Source organism: Alternaria arbusti (genome assembly GCF_024043155.1).
Source record: "Alternaria arbusti strain BMP 1465 chromosome Unknown scaffold_6, whole genome shotgun sequence".
NCBI lineage: Eukaryota > Fungi > Ascomycota > Dothideomycetes > Pleosporales > Pleosporaceae > Alternaria > Alternaria arbusti.
The window spans coordinates 698,097-714,100 of record NW_026249946.1 but is presented as its reverse complement, the minus strand read 5'-3'; the positions used below and the strand labels follow the sequence as shown (position 1 = coordinate 714,100).

The 16,004-nt window shown below is 52.7% G+C and overlaps 9 protein-coding genes across 9 annotated transcripts; 3 read left to right on the top strand and 6 right to left on the bottom strand.

The window, feature by feature from the left end:
• Positions 1 to 374: 374 nt before the first annotated feature.
• Positions 375 to 1,346, top strand: J4E86_005440 (uncharacterized protein; the record flags this gene model as incomplete). Its single annotated transcript, XM_051445974.1, has 1 exon — positions 375 to 1,346. The coding sequence occupies one exon, from the start codon at positions 375 to 377 to the stop codon at positions 1,344 to 1,346; it is 972 nt and encodes a 323-aa protein (XP_051302741.1).
• A 40-nt stretch (positions 1,347 to 1,386) lies between these two features.
• J4E86_005439 (uncharacterized protein) lies at positions 1,387 to 2,414 on the bottom strand (the record flags this gene model as incomplete). The annotated part of the gene is made up of 2 exons (XM_051445973.1): positions 1,387 to 1,785; positions 1,851 to 2,414. 2 exons carry the CDS (start codon positions 2,412 to 2,414, stop codon positions 1,387 to 1,389), a joined length of 963 nt encoding a protein of 320 aa, XP_051302740.1.
• Positions 2,415 to 3,199: 785 nt separating this feature from the next.
• On the top strand, positions 3,200 to 4,969 carry J4E86_005438 (uncharacterized protein; the record flags this gene model as incomplete). Its single annotated transcript, XM_051445972.1, has 1 exon — positions 3,200 to 4,969. One exon carries the CDS (start codon positions 3,200 to 3,202, stop codon positions 4,967 to 4,969), a length of 1,770 nt encoding a protein of 589 aa, XP_051302739.1.
• A 99-nt stretch (positions 4,970 to 5,068) lies between these two features.
• J4E86_005437 (uncharacterized protein) lies at positions 5,069 to 6,140 on the bottom strand (the record flags this gene model as incomplete). Its single annotated transcript, XM_051445971.1, has 3 exons — positions 5,069 to 5,282; positions 5,332 to 6,022; positions 6,098 to 6,140. 3 exons carry the CDS (start codon positions 6,138 to 6,140, stop codon positions 5,069 to 5,071), a joined length of 948 nt encoding a protein of 315 aa, XP_051302738.1.
• Positions 6,141 to 6,538: 398 nt separating this feature from the next.
• On the top strand, positions 6,539 to 7,135 carry J4E86_005436 (uncharacterized protein; the record flags this gene model as incomplete). Its single annotated transcript, XM_051445970.1, has 1 exon — positions 6,539 to 7,135. The coding sequence occupies one exon, from the start codon at positions 6,539 to 6,541 to the stop codon at positions 7,133 to 7,135; it is 597 nt and encodes a 198-aa protein (XP_051302737.1).
• A 593-nt stretch (positions 7,136 to 7,728) lies between these two features.
• J4E86_005435 (uncharacterized protein) lies at positions 7,729 to 8,551 on the bottom strand (the record flags this gene model as incomplete). The annotated part of the gene is made up of 2 exons (XM_051445969.1): positions 7,729 to 8,323; positions 8,382 to 8,551. The coding sequence occupies 2 exons, from the start codon at positions 8,549 to 8,551 to the stop codon at positions 7,729 to 7,731; spliced, it is 765 nt and encodes a 254-aa protein (XP_051302736.1).
• A 483-nt stretch (positions 8,552 to 9,034) lies between these two features.
• On the bottom strand, positions 9,035 to 10,781 carry J4E86_005434 (uncharacterized protein; the record flags this gene model as incomplete). The annotated part of the gene is made up of 3 exons (XM_051445968.1): positions 9,035 to 9,661; positions 9,719 to 10,038; positions 10,091 to 10,781. 3 exons carry the CDS (start codon positions 10,779 to 10,781, stop codon positions 9,035 to 9,037), a joined length of 1,638 nt encoding a protein of 545 aa, XP_051302735.1.
• A 1,012-nt stretch (positions 10,782 to 11,793) lies between these two features.
• Positions 11,794 to 12,359, bottom strand: J4E86_005433 (uncharacterized protein; the record flags this gene model as incomplete). The annotated part of the gene is made up of 3 exons (XM_051445967.1): positions 11,794 to 11,824; positions 11,883 to 12,108; positions 12,158 to 12,359. 3 exons carry the CDS (start codon positions 12,357 to 12,359, stop codon positions 11,794 to 11,796), a joined length of 459 nt encoding a protein of 152 aa, XP_051302734.1.
• A 301-nt stretch (positions 12,360 to 12,660) lies between these two features.
• On the bottom strand, positions 12,661 to 14,294 carry J4E86_005432 (uncharacterized protein; the record flags this gene model as incomplete). Its single annotated transcript, XM_051445966.1, has 2 exons — positions 12,661 to 13,496; positions 13,547 to 14,294. The coding sequence occupies 2 exons, from the start codon at positions 14,292 to 14,294 to the stop codon at positions 12,661 to 12,663; spliced, it is 1,584 nt and encodes a 527-aa protein (XP_051302733.1).
• Positions 14,295 to 16,004: the final 1,710 nt, after the last annotated feature.

The following is a 16,004-nucleotide window of genomic DNA, read 5'->3' as shown; positions in this document are numbered from 1 at the left end:
TACCTGCTTAGACCCATCCCTTGAAGTGTGAATTGACGACAGAATAGAGACAAGGAATAAGTCAGCGAGATACGTGGGTTCCCGCGATCCCTCTTATCTTCGAATAAGCGCAGACACGATCTAGAGTCAAGCCCTAAGCGTCGAGCTGATGATAATTTTGGTAATAGGCAGAGTATGTGGATGAAGACAGATGATGAAGCATGCCAGACAAGGTAGGTGTCGGCGAAACCATTCACCGAGACGCCAAAGAATGTCGCGCTCCCCACCACCCCACCATCATTTGGTCGATCTTACAGCAAAGTACCCACGGTCTCTACCTTACCTCCGGATCCTCCGCTCCCTACCTACCTTGTTCTGCGGTACCCTACACCACAATGAGCGACGCGACGCCTACACCTGAACCAGAAACCCTTGAAACGCTACAATCTCGGCATCGCAAAGAGCAACGCGACCTCGTATCCCGTATAACACAAAAGAAGAAACAAGCGAGCAAAAAGACACGAAAGGGCGTCAACGATGAGTGCGAGCGACTCGAACGCGAATTGAAGGAGCGGCAGGCGCATGAACTCGCCGTGCTGAACGGAGAGGCCGTGGACGCGGAGGAACAAGCAGAGGACCCACAAAGCTCTGGGGATGAAGCGCAGGATATCCAAGAAGACATGTCCAATCTCCGAGTAAATGGTCCGGATAGCAAAGACGGCAGCACCAATGGCGATGCCACCGAGCCCAAGAAGAAGAAGCCGAACCGTGCCAAAGCCCGCCTCGCCCGTCGCGCCGCCGAACAAGCCTTCATCATCGCAGAAGCAGAGCGCGAAGCTGCCAACGCGCCGAACCCACGCGAACTAGAACGAGAACGCATGGCGACACAATTACAAAAACACGGGCTGGCGCTGCATGAAATACGCGCGGATGGTCATTGTCTGTACGCTGCAGTCGCAGACCAACTGCAGATACGGGAGTTGGGCTTGAAGCCAAAGATAAGTGTCACCATCAATGGACAGGGAGACCAAGGACTGGACGCTAAGCCCGAGGCATATAAGACGGTCAGGCACGCGGCAGCAGACTGGATCCAAGGCCACGCGGACGACTTTTCGGGCTTCATGGAAGACCCGTTGCCGGAGCATGTGCGCAAGATTAGAGAGACAGGCGAATGGGGTGGCCATCTGGAACTGCTAGCATTGGCTCGGACATACGGTCTAAGGATATGCGTGCTGCACAGTGATGGGCAGGTAGACCGGATAGAGGCCGAGGACGAGGTCAAAGAGAAGGAAGAGATCTGGCTGGGATACTACAAGCACAGTCATGGTCTAGGCGAGCATTACAACTCGCTACGCAAGGTTGGATGAGGCTACCAGGGATGTGCAACCTCTCATCAACCTGCTACGCTCAATGCCATCTCTGCTCCACCGGACAATCTACCTTGTGTCGCCACATACTCACGCAGTCTCGTACGAGACCTTTGATCACGCCAGCATCGTGGGTCCTCCTGGGCGTATAGTGCGCGATCTTGACCAGCGCGTTGTCCGTCTCCTCTCTATCCGTCTTTGTCACCACGCCCTGATCGTCATACGAGATATCCTCACCTGGCTGCTTGAGCAGCTCAGTGTGTACAAGCGGCGGAAGCGACCACGGAGGGCCGCCGGAGGATGCGGGCTTATGTGTTGGGAACTCGAGACAAATGAGGACACCGCCGGTAGACTGGGAGTTCGTGGCCGGACGGCGGAGAAGCGTGGTCATTCGAGATGCCCACTTTGGCCTTAGCGACAGAGGGAGCGCGCAGAGGAACTACTCATCGCATCAGTACAGAACACCAGGCAATGTTCACGAGGCACGTCTGGGACTCTACTTACCGTAATGTCGTAGATAATGTCAAATCCTTCATCACCCGCCCAGCCCTCTACATCTGCCAACCAGCCATTCTTAAAGAAATCCCCACATACAACATTCATCGCCCCTTTACCGATTTTCTCATCTGCCACCTTGTATTCTCCTTCCGACGGGCCCTTGCCAGCGTCCTTTAGATAACCCTTCGCAGCCTCAGCAGCATGCGAGGATACCTCGAGCCCATAAGCGTCATATCCATGCGCCGCGAAGAGCGCTACATCGTATCCCTTTCCACACCCCGGCACAAGCACCCTCCTCCTCTTCTTATCGTCTCGTAAAGGTCCAGCGAGGGACGCATAACCCACCGACTCGCTATTTGGTGGTGGTGCTCCGAGAGATGGATTTGGATCTGGGGACGACAATGGGCGACCACGCTCCTGCAGCAGGTCAATCAATGCGGGGTTCGCGTGACCACGATCCCAAGGTAGGAATGTAGAGTCTCTCCATAGGTCGTCCCAGCGGTTGTTGTGTTCTTTGTCGGGAGTCGACGAGAAGTGTGTTCGGAGGCGGTCTTGGTTCTGGGTTGCCATGACGTGGGCAATCAGATTGTGGTGTATGGCGAGGTCGATTGAGTTCGTATCGAAGACCAATGGCTTGATGGTGTCGTGGAATAGCTCTCGACGATGACGGAATGAGGAAGCCGAGGCCACGATGGGCCCTTCCAAGCCATTTTGAGCTAACCCATCTTTACCCCGCCAAAACTTGCTCGCACGACACCGCCAAATGTGACGATAACGGCCTTGCAGATGCGATCGGATCCTGCCATATCAACCTCAAGGGTGTTTGCACTTCGCTGGCAGATGCACACACACAAGCATCGAACGGGCTGACTTCGCTGCGGCCCTACGACAGATACGACAGATCTACACCTGGCACATCCCGTGCCGTGAAGCTCCAATTACCCGGATCGCAAGCATGCTTCCTACTGGGCCCACCCTTGCTTCGGATATAATTAATGCGATTTGTTTCCGCATGGCAAACCGCCTGTCTCGGCAGTCACTTCTGCTTAGTTATCGCCCAACAACTGCGTTTCGCTGGGTTTCGTCTGGAGTCATGGCCTGGTTTGACTTTTCTTCGCCCACATTCCCCGTGTTGAGGACACGCTGCGGTGTACATAGCGTACAGGTACGCGTTGATAGTATGCTGAAGAGCTAGAGATAGCGGCTGTCGACAACCGAGGTATTACGACGCGTACGGAAAAGAGCAGGTGCATGCGGAAATCAATGCAAGCTGTCGATTGACATAACCTTGTGAAGATCGGGACGCTGCGTTACTTGACTTTCTTTCTTTCTTGTCGTTTTTGCAACGGGCGATGATGGCAGACGACGAGAAGGCAAGATCGCCTTCCGGGATGTTGAAACAGGAGAATGTGCCGGACCGAGGCATCGAAGAAGAGACGAAATTAGAACAGGAAGAAATATCGGAAAAAGACATGCTAGAAACAAGCAACCAAGGGAACGACGACACAATGTCAATTTCGTCATCACGAGCGTCAACGGCTTCAACGCACTCCACCAATGCCGACCAGCCGAGAACATCGAATACGAAGCAACGCCCAGTTACTCTGGCAAGAACCACCTCAGTTCTACCCGATGCCGTTATTGTTCCACGATCACAGCGCCGTGGACTCCTTGCGCGCTTCGCGCTCATCCCAGAGGTTGAGAACCCAGAACACTACGCGCGGCAAACGAAATGGCTTCTCACATTCATTGTCGCCTTCTGTGCCATGGCAGCACCGATGGGTAGCGCAATCGTTATGCCAGTGTTGCAAGAGATCAGCGTCGCTTTCAATGCAACGGAGACAGTAACCAACATGAGCGTTGCTGTGTACATGCTTAGCATGTCAATTTTCCCGTTGTGGTGGAGCTCCTTCTCTGAACGATTGGGTAGACGTACGATATACATCACCTCGTTCATACTCTTCGTGGTGTTCGCTATTCTCTCTGCGATCAGCACAAGCATCGCTATGCTGATCGTCTTCCGCGTCTTATCTGGTGGTGCAGCGGCATCGGTACAGGCTGTAGGCGCAGGGACTATCGCTGATGTCTGGGAGACGAAAGAGCGCGGAAGGGCAATGGGCATCTTCTACCTTGGACCGCTCTGTGGACCTCTCTTCGCGCCCATCATCGGTGGTGCTTTGGGGTCAGGACTTGGCTGGCGATCGACACAATGGTTTCTGGTCATCTACGGCGGGCTGACACTGATCTTCATCATATTTGCTCTTCCGGAGACCCTGCATCGGAAAGAGAAACCCTCCGCGGACCCAACAGCCCTACCCAACAACGATGCCGGGAAAGAGCAAAGTACAGCGCTCGGGAGAAGCACCACACGTGCCTCCACTGTCCAGAAGACTAAGAGCATTTTACTACACCTACGCCACATCTTCATCGATCCACTGCGCATCATAGCATGGCTCCGCTTCCCGCCCGTCTTCCTAACCGTCTACTACGCCAGCATAACATTCGGCTGCCTCTACATCCTCAACATCAGCATCCAGTCCACCTTCGCCGCACAGCCCTACTCCTTCTCCACCCTCATAATCGGCCTACTTTACATCCCCAACTCCGTCGGCTACCTCCTCGCCTCACTCTTCGGCGGCAAATGGATCGACAGCATCATGCATCGCGAAGCCCGCAGAGCAGGCCGCTACGACGACCGAGGCAAGCTCATCTTCCGCCCCGAAGATCGGATGAAGGAGAATGCGTGGATTGCCGCTATTCTCTGGCCTTCGGCTCTCATCGTCTATGGCTGGACGGCGGAGAAGGGCATTCATTGGATTGTGCCGATGATCAGTAACTTCTTCTTTGGCATAGGGAGTATGCTCATCTTTGCGTTGGTTAATACCATGCTCACGGAGTTCATGCCTAGACGTGCTGCGTCTGGAATCGCACTGAACAACTTTGTGAGAAATATCTTCTCTTTCACCGGTGCGGTGGTTGCGGAGCCGATATTAAGTGCGATAGGAAATGGGTGGCTGATGACAATTCTGGGCATCTGGAGTGTGGTTACGGGATGTATGGCGCTTTATGCGATGGGCAGATGGGGCGAAAAGTGGAGAGAAGCCATGGTTAAGGTCTTGGGGTGATGGATCAGGATCTGTGAATGATTGTTTCGTAGTTTGATGACCGGTATCGTTCAGCATACTAGATGGTTGGCGATGTGATCTCAATAAAGATATCGAATCTCACACCACAAACGACGCCTCAACAAGAACTTCGTCTTCCTCGTCCAGCTCGCGCTTGATCTTCTCAGACTCGTCCAGTATTGTCCGTTCGATCGCCGCGTATGCGGAGCCATAGACAAGCCGCCGGTCGCCATTGTCGCTCACCATACGTAGTACTTGCTCATGCTCACGATTCATGTCAGTAGTCGCAGTGGCAATCTTTTCATTGGGCAGCCTGGCCGCAGTCAAGATAAGATGTGTGTCTCATTCGCCAGTCGATACACGCTGCCCGTTGCTCGGTGCCATTGCAGAAATTGGTTTCACCCAAGTCACCAGAGCTCGCCGAACCAGCTTTTGCGATGTTGAAGCCCCGGCCGGTGTAATAGTATCCTCCACCCATTCGGTAGAAGAGTTCCTCGCTCAGCCGATACTCCATTTCGTCCGCCACATGGCAGATTGTGTAGCTTTTGGTTTCGTAGCTGCGTGTTGTCGATCCTTCAGACTTCAAATATTTGCCGACGTTGGTGACTAGCGCCATGATGCGGTTGGTAGATTTTTGCGAAGCATGCTGGTTTATGCGGCGATGAGGGTGGCTGGTGACCCCAAAATACTTGAAGGGATTGTTCACGACCGACTGGCTACTGCTACTGTCAGGGTTGTGTTGGAGCAGATTTCGATCTACCGCCTCGCAAAACGTTTCAATGCGCTCGGCACGAATCTGGCGCCCAAGGTAGCGGTGACGACCTTGCTTGATCTCAGCAGTGCTGGTGTGTCCACGAGTCTGACTGTCGATGGTGGCGTTCTGTTGGGCTAATCGGGGGTCTCCGGAGATGTACAGGCGTAGGTGGTCGATGATCAGCTCAATGTCCTGCTGGCTGGGAGGGTTGCCCTGCTTGTCGACATATGCGCGCATGTAAAGCGTGGGCACAAACTTATCAGAGAGCTCGCTGCCTCGCTGGGCCCACGGAGACTGGTCTGCAAACGGTATGCCCTTGTCATCATGCAAACTGACCTATCGCAACAGCGGAAGTGACAAGCCTCCAACCGTACTTGCTTTGCTAACGTAGGATTCGCTCGTGCGCCCCAGAGCCATGGCTTCCCCAAGCGGTCTCAAGGCCAATAAACCTTGGAAGCTTTGCGTTCGAGGATTGATCAATCTCGCCAGCCCGAAATCCGCTGTTCCAATCCTGGGTTACAATTCCGTTACCATTACAAATTGTGGGGCGATTAGGAGGACGCACCATGAGCGACCATAAGAGACAGCGAAGCAACGAGTCGGGTCTCTTCCGACCACGCTCAACCCGCCGCGCAAAATCGCTAGACTCTTCTAGCTTGCACTGGTCACGGCACGATGCAACTACTTCACAAGCCCATCGGAGACAGCTGCGGCGTCTCGCGCAATCTCCAGACAACCCCCTCCTCTATCTAACCACCATGACACCGTTTCCTCTTCTAGATACGAGATAATCGTGTCGCGTATGCTCTCCCGGCATGCCACGACTGCCAGTACACACAACTCGGCATCAAGGCTTCCGCGAGTGGCCAGCCGGCGGCCCTATGCTTGAAGTTCACCAGATACTGCGGGAAGCCTCGGTTCGCTACTACGATGTCGAAGTAGTCATCCGAAAACCCTTCAAGACACCCGGTCCGGACAGCGAGTACAACAAGGCTGTAAATGTCTTGGCCGACATTTCGGTGGAAGATGCCCACCCCAACTGGGCTATCGCAGCACGAAAGATTCTGAAGCGGTTGACAGGCCGGGGGCGCGATGACATAAATGTCGAGATCGTAGACGTCGAAGCCGCCTGGGAGTTCAATAACGCCGTCGTCCACGACGACGAAACAGTGCAAGCGTGGCATAACGTCCATGTACAGATGATCCAGGAGCTTGGTAAGATGCAATGGAACAGCATTGATATTCTCAAGAGGTCTCTGAGCCAAGTCAAGCAAATGACTTCGCCATCTATGTACATCACAGCGTCTGGTACCAACGACCCACAGTGGTGGGACGGGGTATTGCCACGCCTTCGAAAACGGGCTCATACACGGCGAGCCAGTCGTTGGTCACAACACGACACCATTCGATGAGGGCAGTCTAGGTATAGATATCTTGCAGAGATATATCTGAAGAAAGATGAGATGACAATTAGATCTATTTACGAGCAATACTACCTATACAAGGCAAATATGTTTGCTAACAACAAAGAAGCAATCTAACTGCACATGAGATGGAAGCTAATGGAGAACAACAATATACGGTAGAAGATAGCTCATGATAATAAGGCTGATGTACTCTATCGGCTCATTCTCCATCAGCACGTCGAACTTGCGCATAATCATACATCAGCTCGACGATGGACAGTCGACCCATGAAGAATGTAGGTCATTAGACAGCTTCACTGATTGTCTATGCGACTAGGTATACAGGGGAATTTCAGTGTGCTTTCGAGTTTGGGTATATATCCAAGTTACATGAAACCAGAAAACATGTTTAAGGCCTGAAGCATACATTGTCTCAAACGTCACCTACTTGTTAACATTTAATGCTTTGTATGCGGCAAGCTCGTATCAACCCACTGTATCCATCATCTTCGGTTGACTCCACCATCTCTCATATCATTGTACGTTGACACACGAATGGTAGCGCAAGGCATTCCCTCGGCGATTCGCTCCGTCCCTGACTAGATGGTCTCGGTTTCGGGGATGACACCACGAAGCTCCTTAAGGCAGTCTTCCATTTCCGACTTCCATTTACTCTGTGTAAACATGAGCAACATGAGGATATTTTTGCGAAAGGTTGAGATCTCGCGATTATCAGCAGTGGTTGCGAAAGTAGCGACCCGGTGATCCAACATCATCTGTATCTTCTGCTCGGGACTTTGGTTGTCGAAGCCCTGCAGGGTATCTTGATCAAGGTCCTTTCCTTGCTCTTTGTATGCGTCGATGAAGGCACTGATTGTTCTCTCCGCTGGCTCCAGATAAAGCTCAGCCGCTTGGATTAGCATGCCGCCGTACAAATCATCATCTGCTATCAGCATCTGGTAACGCTGCGTGATTTCCAACTCTTCATTCTTCAAAATGGAGTCGGTATGCCTGGCTAGCTCTTCCAATTCGGTAAGAGCTTGTTGAAGGAGGACCGAGGCGGCCCGCGCCTTCCTGGCTGGTGGAACGATGATATGAACTAGCGCAGTGGTACCCTCTGGGGCGGCGGAAGACTGGTTATTTAGTTTTATCGTCCACTCCTCGAAGGAACCCAGGGGCCCAATATCGTCGAGGCTGGTCACGTTGGCCTTTGTTTTAGGTTAGATCGTGCTAATGCATTCGGGAAGCATACCTTACGTAGATTTTCTCTGATTTTATGTCTAAGAGACCCTGGGCAACCATTCTGTCCAACTCCTCCTTCTGGTTGGCCAACTTTCCCACAAACTGAGTCACTTCATCCGCACGTTGCTTCTGGTTTAATGACACTCGTTGCAACTTCTTTTCGATATTGGTCCCAGTCATGCTAGTGGCGTCGTAGTATTGGCTCGGTTACACGTTGATTCAGAGCGGACTTCGGGAGTGTGAAGCAGGCCAGACTCTGTTCAGAAGAAAATCGCTAGCTTTATTCACATCTGGTGCGTGATGTCCATTATTTGTGGTTTGGGCGCTGGGACCGTCGCGGTCAAGCGCTCCTCGATTGCTTGGTTGTTAATGCTAGATCAGTGATCACCGGCTAAGTTAGAGTAAAGCAAACCTATGCGGTGGCAGTCTGTATGTTACCGATAGTTGCGCCAACACTCGCTCTGGGTTCGATAGGACTGTGACTGTTTGCGCCCATACATGGCTACAGGCTTCATCGTAACTGCTGATGGAGACGATGCAACTGGAGTACCCATACTCTGGCAAAGTCTGCGATGGTTCTACATTTGCTACTTCTGCGCTACTTCCATCTGTATGTTGATCCCACGCGCAAGTCATGGAGAGAAAAGAAGAAGAGTAAGCTGTCTAGGCCGCGACCATCTCAACCGCGTCGAGACTGATACTAGGACTCAAATATCCCGTAGACGTCTTTCCAGAAATGACAGAGATCTTCAGTATCTGATACTCCCTCGCGCTCTTCACCCACGCACTTGCCGGCACACTGTACTCATAAACGTAATTGTTACCACGGTAGGTTCCAACAGTCAGACTTCTGGTATCGCCCTGACCCTTGTCTGACTGCAAAGCAGCAGTCCAGCTGTTCACCGCAATCGCCGGTCTTCCACCAGACATGCCCTCTGTGACACCGATTCTGATCTTTGCGCCATTGGCTAGTTGCGCATCGCTGAGGCGGAAGTAGACGAGGTGGTCGTTGTTGATGTCTTTCCACATGTAGCCGGGGAAGTTGGCAGCGGAGCTGGTACCCACAATGTAGTTGCTAGCATCCCATTTGGCGAGACGTGAATCGGATGGATGCATATATGTAGGCTTCATGGGGCTGTCGCCGAAGTTCAGGAAACCTTTAGGTGTACCGTCCCATTCGCCGATTCGCCACATGACAGCTGCATCTGACGGGTCGTTGCAGGTGATCGTGTTCAGCGCTACGGTTCCTCCAGCAGTGACAGTAACAGTGCTTGTGTGAACCTCGAGCTCCTGCGATATCGGGTGAGTTCACGTCGGGTCAAAGTGCTGGTGTATGGCTTTACTTACACCCTTGTATACAGTCAACGTGTACGAGCCTGGCAGAATCTTGCTGATTCTCCAGGAACCGGATGATGCAATTGTCCAGTATTGCGCCTGGGCACTCTTCAGACCGACAACATACTGGTAACCGTTCTTTACGTTGGCCAAACCAACACCGGCAACGGCACCACGTTGACTAGCAGGGACCCAGCCGTCGATTCCAAGGGAGTCCATCCAGTCCCAGTTAGCGTTCCGAGCAAAGAGAGCCGTGCTCGGTGCGGCACCGCTATCCGTGAAGTGGAGGACAGAGGGACCTTGCAGGCCAAAGCGCATCACATCAGTATGACCTGTAGCACGTTAGCAGATGCTTTAGTCTAGGCCGAGAGTGGCTTTACGTACCCATGTTGTAGTGGTAGATGTCATAGAGATCTGGGCCACCACTACCTCCGCGGCGCACCAGACTTCGGAAGAAAGGCCCGCCCGACGCCTTCTCATGGTTCGACCTAATCATGTACATGCCGACATTTCGATTGGTGTACCCAACCCAGTCATAGTCCATAGTGCGACCATACAACTTGCCGGAGTAATGTTTGGACCATGTCTGACCATTGAGTCCATTGATGTCACCGGACTCAATGGCAGTGGCACCGTCCGGAACCCAGTCCGTGTCTTCGTTGATGTTGTTGGTAAAGATGTTCGACGGGATGCGAAGGATGTATCGCGATACAGTGATGCTGCTGTCTTTCTTGTTCATGAAGATATAGACGTTGGGGTTGCCATAGCGGAAGACGAGAGTGTGAACGAGCGTTCCTACTTTCATCGTCACCTTGATAACGTTCGTGTATTGTTGGATGGTGACGGTGCCGGGTGCGAGGCCAGATTCCACGTGCGAATTCTTCCCATTCTGCCCGTTGTACTCAACGCCACGGTACTTGATCGAGGTCATGTCGGCGTTTGACTTGCTGACTTTGACGACGAGATTCGCGTTCGTATCGATAACGTAGTTTTTGCCGTCATCGGTGTAGCCCCAAGCTGCAAAAACAGCCGTAGGGGCCAGAAGCAGAGCAGTAACGGTCGCTAAGAACCGCATCTTTAAGACTGACTGATGGAAGACAACGAGCTAGAAACCCCATGTGGTATCATTGTACAAGACGGCTTTATAGCAATGTATTTGCTTTCCCACGTGTGCGCGCAGATGGCTACTACACACCACTACAACACCATCTTTCCCGGTGGTAGTATTGTAGACTTCACGTTAGCTTCCCAGATTGAGCGTGCTCCGCCATCAGGATAGAGCACCTACGCCTTGCGGAGTAGTGCATGGCGCTGATTGTACAGGAGCCGAGCATGGGTATATATCTGGCCAGCGTTTGTAGTACTACTCCGAGCCTAGCACGTCTAGTACCCGCGTGCGCACCATATCATTGGTGGGGTTGGCTTTCGGTGTTTCGAAGCAAATCCGGGGAAATTCTTGAAATTAAGAAGGAAGCTTGGTAGGCATTAGCACCGCCGAGCGCACAAGTGAGAAGGCATCATGGGCCATCGTAGAGGTAAAGTGGTGCGGAGAAACTTTGTGCAGATGTGAAGCGGGGACCATGAGGTGGATTGAAGATGGATGGGCTTGCAGCAGTAATGGATGAGGGCAAAAGGGAAGGGCTGTTTCGCGGGCCGAGGTTACGCCGATTGGTGAAGTTCGCAGAGCCAGACCCCGTGATTCCGCCCCTCATGGTAGGCACATGCCTTCGTGATGCACAATTTCAACGTTTTCTTCTCGACACAACTTGTACAAGTCCACGCCGAACATGGCGCTACATCTCCTTAAACGACAAGACAAGAAGGTTTCGACAGATACTTTGGACCACAGATGTCTGAAACTTTCAGGCGTCCAGGCACATGGCGCTGTGTGCTGGCGATCCTGTCGTAATGTACGAATGCCATGCTTTTTCTTCGGCGCGAAGTCAAATATGGTTTGCATCCGAACAAGTTTGGCTTTTTGTGTCAATAAGTACGAGGAAGCTTGGTTTTGAGCGCCACAAGGTTTACTTTGCCACCGTCACACATGCCATGTCATCGCAGCCCGCAACGCATTCCCAGCCTGACACTCAGGCAAGCACGCCGTTGACGTCCAACAAACTTCAAGTTGTCAGCGTTGGTCCTACAGGGTTCCACAGAATGAAGCGTCCTGACCCACTTCTCATCCTCACGCATACGCGTTCGTAGCAAGTCCTTCCCCTCGTCAGGTTGATTCTTGACCTTGTCAATCGCCTGCTGTGACAGCGGCTCCGGCAAAGTCCCTGCATCCGGCTCAAACCACTTCTCTTTAGGCGTCTTGCTACCGTCGGCGAATACTGGATTCGTCATTTGCGCTCTGAAGTCTTCTGGAAAGCGGCTCAGAAAAGTTTCGATGAGTTCAGGTCCTGTGCGACTGGATCAGTACTGGAACCCCCCGATAGGTAGGATGCTTACTGAGTCCTTCCGCAGAGAGCACTTTGCGATCTGCAGTTAGCGAGCGCAGAACGCCGTCGTTACTTAGAAACGTGATACCGAGGATATTGTTCTTGAAGCTTTTGAGAATGCGCGTGACCTCCTGCTGAAGTGGATCGCTGGTGTCGTAGGATGGCACGCATCTCGAGGCGGACGATGTTTGTGCAGTACTTGAGTCGAGCATGATGTTCAAAGCGAAGACAGGAAAATAACTTTTGATCGATTTCAGGGTATAAAAAACACAAAAGGGTATGATGCCATGAGGCCGCCCGTAGCGACTGCAGATGAGCGTGGCCCATCACTGGACGGCCATGCGCTTACAAACAGATCGTCCTCCCGAGAAAACATTACAAGTAAATGGGCGCTGGACCCTGTTACAATCATAAATAGCCATGACCAAGATGGCATACAGCTCGAACGTGAAGTGCAGAACGTAAGCACTAAGCGCAAGATGCGCATTCGCCCCAAACATTATCAATTCGTCATTATGACATCCGAGGCGCCCTGTCGATGGACATGCGAGCAGCTGCAATATCCATAGACATGCGGGGAGCACGGCTGTCAATGGAATGCCTCGACAGCTGGTAGCTCATGCGCCAGTCAAGCGGCAGGCGACCTTCGTTTGTGGTACGTCGAGAAGCGTGGCCGATAACGACGTGCATCTCGAACTTGTCCAATCCAGTCTTTTGCAAATACGCTTCGTATCCCTCCGACTTGGAAGCCCGCTTCATCCACTCCTCACTCACCGCGGATGGGTAGACTACGCGCAGCAGGGGCTCGGCACCACGGAATCGGTAGTATTGTCGGATGTCGTCGTGGGGAAACAGGTGCAAGTCGATCCTCTTCATCGGCCCGTTGACTGCGGTAAGCCAGCTTTGGTTGCTGTTGGCAAGGTTTGGCAGCAGTTTGTTGAGCTCACCAACGATCTCAGAGATGCTGCGGAAGACAACTCCCTCAGTGGAGGTGAAGCGACAATCGGTGCGACGCGTGCGTACGAGGCATCGGATGAGCGGCAACAGGTCAATGGGCTCCATGTCGAAGCACGCAGCATCGATGTCCAAAGAGACATGGCCCTTGAGCGAATCAATCTTGACCAGGTTCGACTTCTGGCTCCACAGGTCGATGATGTAGTGTGCCTTCTCCGCGTATATCGGTAGGAACTCCTCGCGAAGCTGGTGGCATACCTGCGTAAGGTTGTAGTATTGTCTCCGCTTGGTCGGGGTGGCTTCGCCTTCGCGTTGGACTAGTGCCGGATCGTCGTGACGGCACATCCTGATGGGCACCTCCTCGCTCATGCGCTCATAGATGCGGTTTCTGATCTCTGTGTTGTATTAGCGCTTATACATATATATATACTAGGGGGTAACATACCTGGCGGCATGTCGAGGAAGCACAGTGGCGCGGTCTTCTTGGGTGTCGGGACGTCTTCAACAGCATCGTCAACCTCGGGACTGGTGGACGCGACTTCATCGATAGCCAGTTCTGGTGTCTCATCGTGTACAGACGAGGTACTCGGTTCGGGTTGCTGCTCGGGGGTGATCGCACGGGTTTCTGGTTCAGGTGTCGCACATCGCACAGGTGCAGCGGCGACAGTGTCGTGGGCTTCAGGCTCTACTTGTGTATAGGCGACGGGAGTCGAGTTCCATGGCTCCTGTTCAGGGGTGGCGCAGCGAACAGGCGGGGTGACTGCACGAGCATGTTGTTCCTCGTGCCCTTGGTCGAGTTGCTGCTTGGGCTCCTGCTCCTTGGCTACTGACGATGTGTCTTGCTTTGTGGCGGATGTAGCTGTGACTAGGACCCTCTGTTCGACCATCCATCCTGCACTCGGTTTCGACTTCTCCGAAATGACAGCCAGCTCGACATCATCGTTCTTGCTACCGCGACTCTCGACACCAGACCGTACACTTGCGCTCACTGGATTCGCGACGCGCTCGAAACGGTCTTCATTGGGCGCGGGGATGTCGTTCGGCTTCTCAATCGTGGGGTGAAGGGTGGTTGCAGTAGTTCCATGCGCGTTACTGGGCTCGGGCGTCGCGTCGTTTGTTTCAAGCGGCTCTGTTGACGTCTCACGCGTCCGTCTCGCCCGACCACAACTGAAAAGGTCGCCCAAAAACGACATGGCTGCTCTTCCACACCACCACGGCGAGTGCGTGGGTATTAGGAATAAGTACTGTGGGCAAGTCGCACAAAAGTAAAGAGACCGGCACAACCGTCTATTGGGGCACCTGCTAGCTCATATGTTTCTTCAGTCAGGATTGCGGCATCGAGTGAGGACAAAGGCTAAACCCTTTCAATGGTCGATGAAACGCATTGGGCGAATGAAGTCGTCGGTAAGATTGCTATCACACTGAGATGACCGGGGTGGGGCACGTGCTTTACCCCTGATCAGCGCCTTCGATCCCCACTTTCGATGAGGCTTATCTTATCTGCCTTGGAGCGGCAGATTCACAATTCCAGCGCCTGGCATCATGCCCGCATCTTGTCCAGCCTGCCGGTAGTCGCCGGGACGGTGCGCGCAGGTGATGTGTCTGGCGCAACTTACATGTCGATTAAGGTTGCCATGAAAGTTTGTCTGTGACCCGTTCACAGGCGGTCGATGGGCTCATCTCGGGCTAGCGAAAATCGCCGAAGGAAAAGCTTCGGTCACCTGAGCGCCCATGGCAGAATTATTTGATTCTCTATACCTTTATTGTCTAACGCAAAGCCCTTCGGGTACGTGCAAGCTTGCCCAGAGATCGCAGCCTAACGATTTGCGGAAATGTTCAACGCGCGACGTCATTGTCAACCACGATCCACTACAACGGGAACTGTCAGGCCGGAGCACCTCATCAAATATCCTTGGATCATCTCGATATACGACATACATACGGGAAAATGAATATACAATAACAAACGGTCAACAAATACTGCCAGGCCACGATCCACCGGGACTAAAGACGATCTGCAACGATTGGACCCAGCTGCAAGGCAGCAGCTCCCTGCTCAACGTCTCCCAGGATTTTGACGTTCTCACGCATCTTGCAGTATGTCCAAGCCGCCACCTGGAGTGCCAGTAACCCGGTCAAGATCTCCGAGTTGTTCATGTACGTATTGTATGGCGCGCCTTCATTGTGTGGGTGATAGTATCGGAGGCACAGCACGCGTGCCGCGTTCTCGAAGAGGTGGTTGTAGGCTAGTCGAATGATCGCGTCCTGGGTTGATACCAATTCTGTTGTACTCCAGATCATCGTCCAGTCGAATCGAGGCCTGACGATGCGGTTGCGGTCGGTTGCTGCGGGATCACCAGACACGCCTTCCCAAACATTGTCGAGGAATGTTCCCAAAGACGTCCATTCCCAAGCACGGAGCTCAATGAAAGTGGTAAGGACGAGGATGTTCAAAGGTGATATTGTAAGCCAGGGAATCATCCAGTCTGTGGATCGCAACTTCAAATACAGCATACTTGAGAATATGGCTAGAAATTGCACGATGAGGCTGGTAGCAAAGAGGCAGTGAAGAAGCTGGTGCTTCGTTTTCTCCAATGAGCGCGAACAGCTGGTGGAGAGTCCGATGAGGCTGAAGGAGATAAAGAGCCAGGTGAGTTGGCTCGGTGCTTCGAACATGTCTCTAATAATATTTGCTGCGTCTTCTGAACGATGAAGGTTGCCGTACAAGTACCCATGATCTGATTTCCTCGAGTCTGGTATGGATTGCCTATCAAAAAGAATGTCGCATGCGGCAAGTGAGACCAGCCATGGCAGTATTACTAAACACCCAGTAGTGTCGGTTAGCATGATGTGTGTTTGGCGGTGCGATCGACGTCGGAATTTGTTGAATGTGGAGGGTTGTT